The sequence below is a fragment of the Callithrix jacchus genome, chromosome 7 (assembly GCF_049354715.1).
Source record: "Callithrix jacchus isolate 240 chromosome 7, calJac240_pri, whole genome shotgun sequence".
Taxonomy (NCBI): Eukaryota; Metazoa; Chordata; class Mammalia; order Primates; family Cebidae; genus Callithrix; species Callithrix jacchus.
In genome coordinates, this window is record NC_133508.1 from 79,945,507 (window position 1) to 79,959,462 (window position 13,956).

The 13,956-nt window shown below is 49.7% G+C and overlaps 1 protein-coding gene and 1 pseudogene across 4 annotated transcripts in view; one reads left to right on the forward strand and one right to left on the reverse strand.

Moving 5' to 3' along the window:
- Positions 1–1,016: 1,016 nt before the first annotated feature.
- Positions 1,017–13,956, reverse strand: part of C7H1orf210 (chromosome 7 C1orf210 homolog) — a 66,084-nt gene continuing 53,144 nt past the window's right edge. For 2 of the 4 annotated variants that reach the window (XM_035251091.3, XM_078331446.1), the window contains 2 exons: positions 2,443–2,560; positions 1,017–2,298 (listed from right to left, as the gene is read on the reverse strand). In XM_035251091.3, coding sequence (XP_035106982.1) covers positions 1,976–2,298; positions 2,443–2,461 — 342 coding nt within the window. In that variant the 5' untranslated portion in view covers positions 2,462–2,560 and the 3' untranslated portion in view covers positions 1,017–1,975. Of the gene's footprint in view, positions 2,299–2,442; positions 2,561–4,622; positions 4,760–13,956 lie in introns of those variants that run through there. The other 2 variants (XM_009001050.5, XM_002750708.6) reach the window with 2 other exon arrangements.
- On the forward strand, positions 11,511–13,021 carry LOC100895008 (elongation factor 1-alpha 1 pseudogene; annotated as a pseudogene).

Sequence of the window (13,956 nt, forward strand, 5' to 3'; positions counted from 1 at the left end):
AACCCAGGAGGTGGAGGTTGCAGTGAGCTGAGATCACACCACTGCAACTCCAGCCTGAGACAGAGACTCTGTCTCAAAAAAAGAAAAAAAAAAAAGGATTTGGGACTTGCTGGCTGCCATGTGCAGCGAGGGATTGGCCATAGAAGAAAAAGAATGAAAAGAAATGGCCAATCTCAATTGGCCACCTAGGGATGAGAAGCAGCTGGTCCAGCTGGAAAGGTTGGAAAGAGTATCCCAAAAAGAAGGAATAGCACAAAGAAGGGTCCAGACCTGGAAATCTAAATCTAAATTTAGCTCATGCCTGTAAATCCCAGCACCTTGGGAGGCAGAAGCGGGAGGATGGCTAGAGTCTAGGAATTCAAACCAAGCCTGGGTGATACAGTGAGGCCCCATCTCTACAAAAAATAATTAGCCATGTGCAGTGGCACATGTATGTATTCCCAGCTACTTGGGAGGCTGAGATGGGAGAATTACTTAAGCACAGGAGGTTGATGTTGCAATGAGCTGTGATTGCCCCACCATACTGCAGCCTGGATGACCTTGTGTCAAAAAAAAAAAAAAAAAAAATAGGTGAAGTGGCTCATGCCTGTAAACCCAGCACTTTGGGAGGCCGAGGTGGGTGGATCACCTGAGGTCAGGAGTTCGAGACCAGCCTGGCCAACATGGCAAACCTTCATCTCTACTAAAAATACAAAAATTAGCTGGGCATGGTGGTGGGCACCTGTAATCCCAGCTACTCAGATGGCTAAGGTGGGAGAATCACTTGAACCTGGGAGGCAGAGGTTGCAGTGAGCCAAGATCATGCCATTGCACTCTGGCCTGGGCGACAAGAGCAAGACTCCATCTCAAAACAAACAAACAAAAAGATGAAAATAAAATGTAAGCAGGACAATAGTAGAGAAACTCACAAGGTGTTATTAGAGGAACAAGCTCATGGAAAGTGTCCTGGAAGGGGTAACGTGGGAGCAGTGTCTTCTAGCTCTGAGTGATAAAGCCCAGCTCAGGAAAAATAGAAATGAGTGACAACTTTTTATTTTTATTCAAAATGAAAATAGAGTAATTCCTGTGAAAAACATTATAACCAGAGTACCCACTTTATTGATAGGAAAATATTTCATTAAGAAGCTGGCCTGGCACAGTGGCTCACGCCTATAATCCCAGCACTTTGGGAAGACAAGGTGGGCAGATCACCTGAGGTCAGGAGTTCGAGACCAGCCTGGCTGACATGGTGAAACCCTGTCTCCACTAAAAATACAAAAATTAGCTGGGCATGCTGACATGCACCTGTAATCCCAGCTACTCAAAAGGCTGAGGCAGGGAGAATTGCTTGAACCCGGGAGGCAGAGGTTGCAGTTAGCCAAGACATGCCATTGCACTCCAGCCTGGGTGACAAAGTAAGACTCTGTCTCAAAAAAGAAGAAAAAAGAAAAGAAAAAGAAAAAGAAGCTTGGCACTGGTTTTCACCTGCTCAAATGTTACCATCTGGGCCCATTTATAATGCTGGCAGATAGGCAGGTCACACAGGACCTACTGACTAGGGTTTTCATCACAGTCAGAGAGGATTTAGAAGACTAGTATAGGCAGGTGGGCCAATGTGAGCAAAGGTGGCTGGGGAAACTGCATGGGCAGTGACAGGTGGGAGAATAACATTTATTCTATGAATAAAGTAGGGGATGGCAAGAAAAGAAACCAAGAGGCCCACAGGCCTGATCACAGAGAGCCTTAAGTCCACACTGGAGCCTTTGTTTGGCTCCTGAGAACAGCAGGGAGCCTTTGAGAGTCACTGAGCAAGAAAGGGTTCATGGCCACTTTGGTGGCTAGTGAAGCGGGGAAGTGGGGATTGCTCCATCCCTGGCCAACCTTTAAGCCCCAGCCACCTCTGTCCGTGAGGTTCAAGACTCTGATGTCAATGTCATAACCACTGTCCTTAAGCTGTTGGGCGTGGAGGGAGCAGGGAGTGTCCAAACACCAGAGCTCAGAGGGAGAAGTGGTCCCTACTACTTTCTGTCCCCAGTTCTCCAGTCCCAGGCTGAATGTAATTGTCCTCGATGAAGCCATCATCATCCTCATCTTCGGCCACCTGTGGGCAGCCCCTCCTTCCTGTCTCGGGCAGTGGGCGGTGCCGGTAGCTGGCATGGTATCGGCGGCAGAGGTGGCATTTGGCAGCAAGTGCAATGAGGAGAGAGAGGACCACAGCCCCCAGCACAACCCCTACCAGCACAGGCCATGCTGGAGCCCCAGTGCCTGGGCCAGGGGCCACAGCGGATGCTGTGGGGAGCTCCGAGGGCCCCACACGTGCTGCAGAGAAAGGGACAGCATTATAGGTGGGCCCCAGAGGGGGCTCCCTGAAGAAACCAAGAGGAGTGCAGATGGGGTCCTTCCCCCAACCCCAGCAGCTAAGGGGAACCTCCCCACCCCCATCATCCTCCCACTGTCACTCACTTTTGTTTGTCTCATTCATGGAGGGGCCTGATGACACCAGTGAGTCTCAGCCTCCACCAGAAAAAGCCCTGGGTCTGAGAAGGCCCCGAGAAGACAGGAAACCCCCGGGGCACAAGTCCTGGAAAATAACATAGGTCTGGGTGTCAGGGACAGTCACAGGGTGCACTTCCCAGGTCATACAGCCATGGTGGCACTACACAAACTCCGAGGCCTGGACAACTCAACACAACAGCTGTCCACAGAAGAGAAACAAGCTGAACCTACAGAAACTGGCTATTTGTAAGGGACCATCCCAGAGTTTGGCTCTAGAAGCTGCTAAAAAAAATAAATAAATTGTAGAACTTACTTAGCATTCCTTACAATTCAGGCACCAGGCATCACACTCACAAAACCCAGTAAGATGGGTATATACATTATCCCCACTTTATAGATGAGGGCTCTGAAGCTAAGAAGGGTGAACTGACTCAACCAGGGCCCCCAGGTTCGAACCCAGAGCCCCTGTTGCACTGCTTGGTAAGCTGAGGAGGAGAGACAGGGGCAGAGGTGAGTCCTGGCTCCCAAGGTCAGAAAACAGCAGTTGCTTGGAGCTACCCAGCCAAAGCAGAGACCACATATGGGGAGGACGATGCAAGTCCCTACCAAGGACAAGGGCCCTGGACATAGCCAGAGCAGCCCTGGCCCTCTCCCTCTAAGTTGAAAACCATTGCTGCCCACCTCTACCTTCAGCCCTTCAAGCAAACCCTTGTCCATTAACCCCTACTCACACTAGGCCCATACTCTGCCCCCAGAGGGAGGCTTAAACCAGGGAGTATCCAAACAAGGATCACCTGAATCAGGAAATTATCACCCAGGGCTGGGGGCACCTAGAGGAGGAACACCTGAATTAAGGGAGTAGCTGGAGGCAGGTCATCTAGGCTTGGAAAACCAGAAGGAGGAGCACCTGGGTCAAAGGAGTGTCTGGAGGAGACGCACCTGAATCTGGGGAGTATCTAGAGGAGGAGCATGAAAGTTAGAGAAGTACCTGGAGGAGGAACACTAGGGCTGGAGAGTATCTGCAGGTGGAGCCCCTGAACCAGGGAGTTCTTGGAGAGAGAGTAGCCAGGCTAGGGAAATACTTAGGAGAGAAGTTGAGGGGAGTACCCCGGCATATTCTTTGATACAAGTGCCTTCAAAATGCCCCCCTACCTCCTCACGTCCAACCTGGCATCAAGCCCCATCAGCTCTTCCTCTAAGCATTTCTGGAATGACAATACCCTCCTCTCCACCCCACTGCCACATTTGAGTCCAAGCCATCTTCCTCTTGTACTCTAGTCATAATCTCCTAACTGGTTTCCCCACCTCTGGTCTCTTCCCCAGAGTGATGGGCCTGCAACCCAAATCTGACCCCATCACTAGCCTGCTTAAAATCCCTTCAAAAGCTCCCTGTGCCCCACGGTGCCTTGCCATCCAGTACACCGCCCTGGAGCCAACTCTTCCTCTTCTCTGCAGTTCCCTCCCCAGCACTTCTGACAGACACACACCCCCCCTCCCACTCACCCACCCTCCTGCTCCCTGGCCACACCCTCCTCAGCTTTGGGGGCCCATTTGTCAAGGCCAAATCAGACCATACCTGCCTGTGAGGTTGTCTCTGAATCTATCCTGGGTGACCTGTCACCATCCTGCCCAGTCAACCACCAGTCAGAACCAGTCATTGCTAGGTGGGCAGCTCCCTGGGGGTTGGGGGGAAGGGCGGGCTGAGGGATCTGTACCCTGGCTGGTGCTGCAGGGAGCTGGTCACTCAGCCACTCAGTGCAGTTCTTGTGAAATTAATGAGGGGAGAGGGAGAGATGTCCTGGGAAGGAGAGGTCAGCTGCTCATTCATTCCTCAGCCTGCAGTGGGCCTCATCCTAGCACTAGGTCCGAAAAACGTGAGAATGTGCTATACTGGGATTAACTGAATTCCATCTGACGTTTCTAAGACTGTACTCCTATTCCTTTCTTCCTTGTCCTGTCCCTGTGAATTCTTCTGAAGAAGACGCACACACACTAACCTTCCAAGGGCACATATACAATCTATATCAGGCCTCTGAACTCACAGCCCACACTGACCTGCCCATCCCCGCCCCCACACACAGCCCCTCCCCCCAGGTCACACTTTCCTCCACCAGTAAACACACCCTCTGATATGCACAGACACCTACCCCCACTCTGTTGTGTAGCTTCTTTCCTGCTGCCAGGAGCCCCTGGGGATCTGTGCAGGGCCTGGGTACCCCCTCCCCAGCCCCTCGGGCCTTCTCCTCGGTTCCCACCTTCAAGAACTGTGCACAGTCCGAGGAATAAGCTTCCGGCTGGGGCGGGCAGAACCTGGGCAGGTGGGCGGGGCAAGGCCAAACTTGACTCACCTGCAGAAGCAGTGGAGGCGGGGCTGAAGCTGCAGGTCGGGCAGAGGGCGGGCTACAGGCAGCGCCTCCAGTGGAGAGGGCTCATTTTACATCTCCCCAAGCTTTTGCCAAGAACTTTATGGGCGTACACCTCACTCTCACCCCCTAACGCTGAGTGTTTATACAGCTGGGACCCAGAGAAGGGTCCAGCGGGCCCTAGAGGGGCAGACACCTCAGCAGGCAGGTGCTCAGGCTGATAAACCAGTGAACTTCCGGTGGCTGGTACAAAGTCCAGAGTTGAGGAGGGAGTTTTGCAGGCCTGAGAGGGTGGTGGGCTGGAACCAGGGCAGGTGGGGAGGGCATTCGTCCCAGGCAAAGCCAGAAAGTCCAAGAACACTCCAAACTTGCCTGTCAAATGTGTGTGTAGGGAGTAAGGGGTGGATCTGGATGGGGGCTCAGCCTTCACCTGGATCTCAGGATCCTGTGACCCCACCAGCCAGGCTCTGAACCTCTCCTGGGTGCCCACTGATTCCCTTTTGCCCTACTCCTTGTCTCTGGGCCTGGTCCCCCTTGTTCTTCGAGTTCCAGTTCAGGAGTTACCTTCCCTGAGCCCACCCTCTACCCTGCGAGCCCCCGCTCTCCATGCCCAGACCACCCACTACTGCAGCATTTCTCATTATCTTGTGATTCTTCACTCTCCCGGGGTCAGAGGGGCAGACTTGGGCAGCCTTTGGGCTCCCGGCACAGTGCTAACCCAGGGCAGCCTCCCCGTAACTACCTAAGGGAGGAAGGACAGCACTCACCAAGGCCTGGAGGCCCCGAATTCACAAGGACAGAACAGGCACAGTGGGAACAAAGGCTGCAGAGAGGCCAGGCATGGTGGCTCATGCCTGTAATCCCAGCACTTTGGGAGGTCGGAGCGGGTTGATTGCTTTAGCCCATGAGTCAGAGACCAGCCTGGGCAATATAGGGAGACCCCATCTCTACTAGAAACACAAAAATTAGCTGGGCACAGTAATAATGCTCACCTGTAGTCCTAGTTACTGGGTAAGCTGAGGTGGGAGGAATGCCTGAACCCAGGAGTTTTAGGCTGCAGTGAACCATGATTGTGCCACTACACTCCAGCCTGGGCAACAGAGGAAGACCCTGTCTCAAAAAAATAAAGTGGGGGCTACAGAGAGGGGTTGCAAACAAGGCATGGTAGGACTGTGGCTGGAAGGTGGGGGCCAGTTCACACTTGGCCTCGAAGATCTTAAGATGAAATCTGAACGCTCAGGGCCATCCCTTCCATCCTTTCCTGCCTCCTCTGTGGCTGCTACACCAAACTATTTTCTTTTCTTTTCATTTTTTTTTTTTTTTTTTTTTGAGACAGAGTCACTCTGTCATCCAGGCTGGAATGCGGTGGCACGATCTCAGCTCACTGCAACCTCTGCCTCCGGGGTTCAAGCTAGGATTACAGGCACGTACCAACATGACCAGCTATTTTCGTATTTTTAGGAGAGGCAGGTTTTTGCCATGTTGACCAGGCTGGTCTCAAACTCTTGACCTCAAGTGATCTGCCCACCTCAGCCTCCCAAAGTGCTGAGATTACAGGCATGAGCCACCACGCCTGGCCACCAAACTATTTTCTATTCCCAGAACCCACCATGCTCCCTCATCTCCCTGGCTCTGCAGGTTCTGCTCTTTTCCTGGGACTCCTGCCTTCACCACTCTCCCCTGTGCCCCTGCAGTTGTGGCCTTTCTCCCCTATATCCCTGAACACGTGGGAGTGTGATTTTCTCTTTAGTTTCCCCTGCCAGTCTGTAAACTCTGGGGGAGGGTTCTGCATCTATCTTATTTCCATCATATCTTCATATCTAAAATGGCAACAATACACACTTCTGAAATGAATTTGAGGAAAAGGAGGATTATCCTGGATGGGGCAATTAGGCAACAAGGAGGGCGTAGGGTTTTACTTTATTTTTGAAGCAAGGAAATCATGAAATTCAACTGATATTAAAAACCTACCTTGTCCTAGATACTGTGCCAGGTTTTGTTAAATTGAGGTGTTCATATTCCATAACCTAATCCACAGTACATAAAATTCCCCATGTTAGCCATTTTCAGGTACATGATTCAGTAGTGCTTAGTACATTCATAATGTCATGCAACCATCACTCTAGTTCTAAAACGTTTTCGTCACCCCAAAGGGATACTCCTGACCAATTAAGCAGTATATTCCCCATGTCCCTTTCGACCATTAATTTGTTTTTGATCTCTATGGATTTGCCAGTTCTGGATATTTCATATAAATGGAATCATATTTGTGCCAGCTTTTTAATGAACTATTTCACTTAATCCTTGTAATCATGCTATGAGATAGATGTTAACTGTCCCTTTAACAGAAAAGGAAGATGAGACTGTGAGAAGGTAGGTAACTGGCATGAGGCCCTGCAGAGGAAAACAAGCAGAGGGTCTGCACATCCATCATTCAGTCGTTTATTCAATGAATATTTTTTGAATGGCCACCAGAGTCACAGCCAGCCCATATGTCATACATTGCAAAATAGCAGATGCCAACCTGCTGGATGGCCCACATCGTGGGAACAGAGGGCAGACTGGGTATCAGCACCCGCAGCTCCTCGGCCGGAAGCTCTAATGCAGCGAACAACCTTTACAACCTTCTGTGGCAGCCCTGACCGCCATGAGGTAGGCTCTGTGCTAGCTGCTGGGACAGTTTGTGCCACCATAAAGCTTCCATTCTGGCGGATAGGATGAGCAATACACAACGAAATAAATAAGATTATTTCAGATAACAGCGAGTGTTGGGAGGAAAACAGCTTCATGATAGCCTCATGTGAGCATAAGAGGCGGCTGCTACTTTAGATAGTCAGAAGAGGGGACTCACTGAAGAGGGCCCATTTGAGCTGAGATTGGCTAAGAGGGAGACAGTGATTGTGCCAATATCTGCGAGCACAGCATTCCGGGCAAAGGAAACCGCCAGCACAAATGCTGAGATGCGGGAGCACGGCTGGCTTGTTCAGCCACAGCAAGGTGGCCGCCAAACAGAGTACAGAAAGAGCGGGGCAGATCCAAGGGGCTACACCAGGGGCATGTCCAGAGCTATTCCTGAGGGGCCGCCTCAGATCTCTCTGGGAGATGGGAAGCTGATGGAGGTTTGAGCAGAGGACTGCTCTTTGCATTGCAAAGGAACCGGTCTGTCTTCTGCATGAAGTACGGACCAGGGGAGGCCAGGGTAGAAGCAGAGAGCAGGTTAGGAGGCTGCTGAAATCGCCTAGGGGAAAGGACCTGTGGCAGCAGGGAAGTCCAGTGTAGGTGGGCACAAGTGCTCAGACTCCAGATAGATTTTGAAGGTAAAGTTGACACAATTGGCTGATTAAATGTGGGTCTTTAGAAAAAGAAAGGATTCAAGAGTAACTCCAAAGTTTGTTTTTCTGTCTTTTTTTTTTCTTTGAGATGGAGTCTCACTCTTTCTCCAGGCTGGAGTGCAGTAGAGCGATCTCGGCTCACTGCAGCCTCTGCCTCCTGGGTTCAAGCGATTCTCCTGTCTCAGCCTCCTAAGTAGCTGGGATTACAGGCATGAGCCACCATGTCCAGATAATTTTTGTATTTTTAGTAGAGACGAGATTTCACCATGTTGGCCAGGATGGTCTCGATATCCTGACCTTGTGATCCGCCAGCCCCAGCCTCTCAAAGTGCTGGGATTACAGGTGTGAGCCACCGCGCCCAGCCTACAGGTTTTTTGTTTTGTTTTGTTTTTTAGAGACAGGGTCTCACTTTGTCCCAGGCTAGAGTGTAGTGGCGCAATCATAGCTTACTGCAGCAACTGTCTCCTGGGCTCAGGCAATCCTCTTAGGTAGCTGTAACTACAGGCATGTGCCACCACACCCAACTAATTATTATTATTATTATTTTGGAGGCAGGATCTTGCTTTTTGCCCAGGATGATCTCAAACTCCTGGCCTCAAGCAATCCTCTCACCTCAGCCTCCCAAAGTGCTGCGATTACAGGTGTGAGTCACTGCGCTGGATCCCGTTGTTGATAGAGACAAGTCCTAGGATATGAACCATGGAGTGGTCCCCAAGGTGCCGTCTACAGACCAGTGGTGGTTTCGCTCTTATCCAAAGCACATGATTAGCTCAACCTTCTAAATCAGGGGTCTAAAGATAACATTCAAAAAACTCTGTGATCAGTGGCAGAGCTAGGATCCAAACTCAGGCTTCCAACTCTCAGTCCAGCACCTTTCCAGTTGCACAGCAACTATGTTCCTCTGCTCCTATGAGTAAAACTCACCATCCAGGTGTGGGACTCCTCACAATCTTTGGACTGACAGATCGTAATCACCTCCTTTAAAAAAATATGATTATATTTCCTAAGAAAACTCAGGGTGCTGCCACCAGAAGATCAGGGAATGGGTGCTGAGCAAGCAAAAAAAAAAAAACAAGGAACCCTAACCCCTACCCACATCTGCTCCCCTCTCCATCAGACACAAGCACTCCCTGCAGCAGACATGACTTCTAACCTGAGGGCCTTAGCCTTGGGGTAGCTGCAGAGCCCTTTTGAGAAGCCGATGAATGCAGGAAAACACATGTGTGCACCCAGTCACAGATATGCTCACAAGCCTGATGCTAATAAGATGCTCCATAAAAACTTGTTGGATAAATGAATAGTTAGAATTCCAGGCAACTCACTTGCTCACTCCCGATTAAGAACTGGTGTTATGGGCTGGGTGAGATGAGGCATGCCTGTAATCCCAGCACTTTGGGAGGCCAAGGCAGGTGGATCACAAGGTGAGGAGATTGAGACCATCCTGGCCAACATGGTGAAACCCCGTCTCTACTAAAAATACAAAAATTAGCTGGGCGTGGCAGTGAATGCCTATAATCCCAGCTACTCGGGAGGCTGAGGCAGGAGAATCACTTGTACCTGGGAGGCAGAGATTGCAGTGAGCTGAGATCATACCACTGCACTCCAGCCTGGTGACAGAGCTAGACTCCGTCTCAAAAAAAAAAAAAAAAAAATTAGCCAGGCATGGTGGTGTGCACCAGTAGCTCCAGCTACTAAGGGGGCTGAGGTAGGAGGATTGCTTGAGCCTAGGAGGTTGAGGCTATAGTGAGCTGTGATTGAACCAATGCACTCCAGACTGGAAATAAGACTCGGTCTCAAAAAAAAAAAAAGAACTGATGTTAACACTTTTCACTCTGTGTGTAGGAACCTCTGTTCTGTTGTAAGCAGATGCTACTTTTGAATCGTTAGAGGACACCTTCCTTGTGTTTGTAAGCCTCTGGAAGAAGGCTGCCCATTTCCCAGGCTTCTGGCCTCTTCCAGCCTCTCAGAGAGGAATCGGCACCTGGTTGGGCTTACGACTGTCCTTAGGGACACCATATTCTTCCTCCTTCATTCAAGCTCGGCCTTCCCAGAAGACCACCTTTCCCTATTCCTAGTCTGCCCTTGCTGACCTCCTAGACATACCCTGGTGTTCGAAGCATCCCTGCAGTCCCACTGATGACTGGGCTTGAAGCTTGGTGAAAAGGAGCCCTCTGACCCAGTTATCCCTGAAAAGTCACAGTTCCCTGAGGTAAGCTCAAAGGATCCATCCTCAGCGGAGCTTCCCAGGAGACCTCACACTAGGGAACGTTTTGAAATCACAACTTCTAGGGTTTTCTCACTTCTTCAGGGGAGACCAGTCTATCCAGGGCCAGGTATTCCATGAAGCCCCTAGGGTAGAGCTCACCAAGCCTCATGCATCACCAACCGTACCACCCTGAAACTCCAGTACAATTACTTCATGGAGTTGCCGTGTTGGATCCAGCATCAGCATTCATGGGACAGTTTCTTCCTAAGCCACAAACTCCACCTCATCACATCTGACCTAGGAAGATAATTAGACATCACGCATGCACAGTGAAAAAATGGCAGTCTAGGAACCCCTTGGTTATTATCTCTGGGGTAACTAGGTCTTGCAAGAACAGAGCTCAGCAGGCCTGGCAGGGACTACTACACCCTCTCCTGAGGATGTCATGTCCATGCAGCTGGCAAGAGGCCACAGACCCACTGGACAGAGCTGCCCCACCACACTGCCCCTCCCAGCCCTGCTTCCCTGCGCCCCAGCAACACCAACAGTCATCTCTGCCACATTCTTGTTTTCTCATGGGTGCCCTGTTAGAAAGGGAAAAGGAGGGCCGGGCGTGGTGGCTCACGCCTGTAATCCAAGCACTTTGGAGGCCAAGGCGGGTGGATCACCTGAGGTCGGGAGTTCAAGACCAGCCTGACCAACATGGTGAAACCCCGTCTTAAAAAAAGAAAAATTTTTTTAAATTAAAATTTAAATTAAAAAAATTTTTTTTTTTTTTTTTTTTTGAGACAGAGTTTCACTGTTGTTACCCAGACTGGAGTGCAATGGCATGATCTCAGCTCACCGCAACCTCCGCCTTCTGTGTTCAAGCAATTCTACTGCCTCAGCCTCCTGAGTAGCTGTGACTACAGGCGCACACCACCATGCCCAGCTAATTTTTGGTTTTTTTTGTACAGATGGGGTTTCACCTTGTTGACCAGAATGGTCTCGATTTCTTGACCTCGTGATCCACCCGCCTCAGCCTCCCAAAGTGCTGGGATTATAGGCGTGAGCCACCTCGCCCAGCCTTAAACATTTTTTTCTTTTGCTTTTCGCAACGGGTTTGCCGCCAGAACATAGGTGTTGTGAAAAGTACCCCTAAAAGCCAAAATGGGAAAGGGAAAGACTCATATCAACATTGTCGTCATTGGACACGTAGATTCGGGCAAGTCCACCACTACTGGCCATCTAATCTACAAATGCGGTGGCATCGACAAAAGAACCATTGAAAAATTTGAAAAGGAGGCTGCTGAGATGGGAAAAGGCTCCTTCAAGTATGCCTGGGTCTTGGATAAACTGAAAGCCGAGCATGAACGTGGTATCACCATTGATATCTCCTTGTGGAAATTCGAGACCAGCAAGTACTACGTGACTATCACTGATGCCCCAAGATACAGAGACTTCATCAAAAACATGATTACAGGGACATCTCAGGCTTACTGTGCTGTCCTGATTGTCGCTGCTGGTGTTGGTGAATTCGAAGCTGGTATCTCCAAGAACAGGCAGCCCCGAGAGCATGCCCTCCTGGCTTACACACTAGGTGTGAAACAACTAATTGTTGGTGTTAACAAAATGGATTCCACTGAGCCACCCTACAGCCAGAAGAGATATGAGGAAATCATTAAGGAAGTGAGCACTTACATTAAGAAAATTGGCTACAACCCCGACACAGTAGCATTTGTGCCAATTTCTGGTTGGAATGGTGACAACATGCTGGAGCCAAGTACTAACATGCCTTGGTTCAAGGATTGGAAAGTCACCCGTAAGGATGACAATGCCAGCGGGACTACACTGCTTGAGGCTCTGGACTGCATCCTACCACCAACTCGTCCAACTGACAAGCCCTTGCACCGGCCTCTCCAGGATGTCTAAAAAATTGGTGGTATTGGTACTGTTCCTGTTGGTCGAGTGGAGACTGGTGTTCTTAAACCTGGTATGGTGGTCACCTTTGCTCCAGTCAGCGTTACAACTGAAGTGAAATCTGTTGAAATGCACCATGAAGCTTTGAGTGAAGCTCTTCCTGGGGACAATGTGGGCTTCAATGTCAAGAGGTGTTTGTCAAGGATGTTCGTCATGGCAACGTTGCTGGTGACAGCAAGAACGACCCACCAATGGAAGCAGCTGGCTTCACTGCTCAGGTGATTATCCTGAACCATCCAGGCCAAATCAGTGCTGGCTATGCCCCTGTACTGGATTGCCACACGGCTCATATTGCATGCAAGTTTGCTGAGCTGAAGGAAAAGATTGATCGCCGTTCTGGCAAAAAGCTGGAAGATGGCCCTAAGTTCTTGAAGTCTGATGATGCTCCCATCATTGATATGGTTCCTGGCAAGCCCATGTGTGTTGAGAGCTTCTCAGACTACCCACCTCTCGGTCACTTTGCTGTTCGTGATACGAGACAGACAGTTGCCATGGGTGTCATCAAAGCAGTGGACAAGAAGGCTGCTGGAGCTGGCAAGGTCACCAAGTCTGCCCAGAAAGCTCAGAAGGCTAAATGAATATTATCCCTAATACCTGCCACCTCAGTCTTAATCAGTGGTGGAGGAAGAATGGTCTCAGAACTGTTTGTTTCAATTGGCCATTTAAGTTTAGTAGTAAAAGACTGGTTAATGATAACAATGCATCATAAAACCTTCAGGAGGAAAGGAGAATGTTTTGTGGACTACTTTGGTTTTCTTTTTTGCATGTGACAGTTTTAAGTTATTAGTTTTTAAAATCAGTACTTTTTAATGGAAACAACTTGACCAAAAATTTGTCACAGAATTTTGAGATCCATTAAAAAAGTTTAATGAGAAAAAAAAAATTTTTTTTTAATTAAAAAAAAGAAAAGAAAGAAAGGAGAAAGGAGGAAAGCCAGTATCCACCTGAGCCTCCAGGGGTGTTGGAGCAGTTCCCATAGAGAAATCCTCTGGGGGCAGGCACCACTTAAGCCAGCAGGAGAGGTCTCTCCCCCTGGAGCAGGAAGCCCGTGCCGGCGTGTTGGTGCAATAGCACACTAACTCCCGGGTAGGAACAAGTGTCCCTCCCTTAGGGTGGGGAAAAGGGTGGAGCTGACAAATCACCAATATGCCTTCAGGGAGAAAGGGCTAGGGGAAAGAAGAGTTGGGACACAGCCTTCAAGCCCTTCCTGTGTCACCACAGAATAAATTATGCATCATGAGCACTAATGGATTTGTGTTGTCACTACCTCTTATCCTCAAAGTAAGATTGAAACCAGGGGTGGCAGCACACACCTGTAGTCCCAGCTACTTGGGAAGCTGAGATGGGAGGGTTGCTTGAGCCCAGGAGTTCGAAACTGCAGTGAGCTATGATGGTGCTACTGCACTCCAGCCTGGGCAATAGAGTGAGACTCTGTCTCTAAAGTAATAGTAATAATAAATAAATAAAGATTGAACAACAAGAAAGCAACCCCCACTAGCGGCTCCTGTAAAGAATGCATGGCTGTGGCCCGTGGCAGCTTTCCCTCATAGACTGTGTTTTGTATGCTAAGTAGGCTGCTATTGTTTGAGGCAGAAGGACAATGAGTCACTTGTGTTGTGTG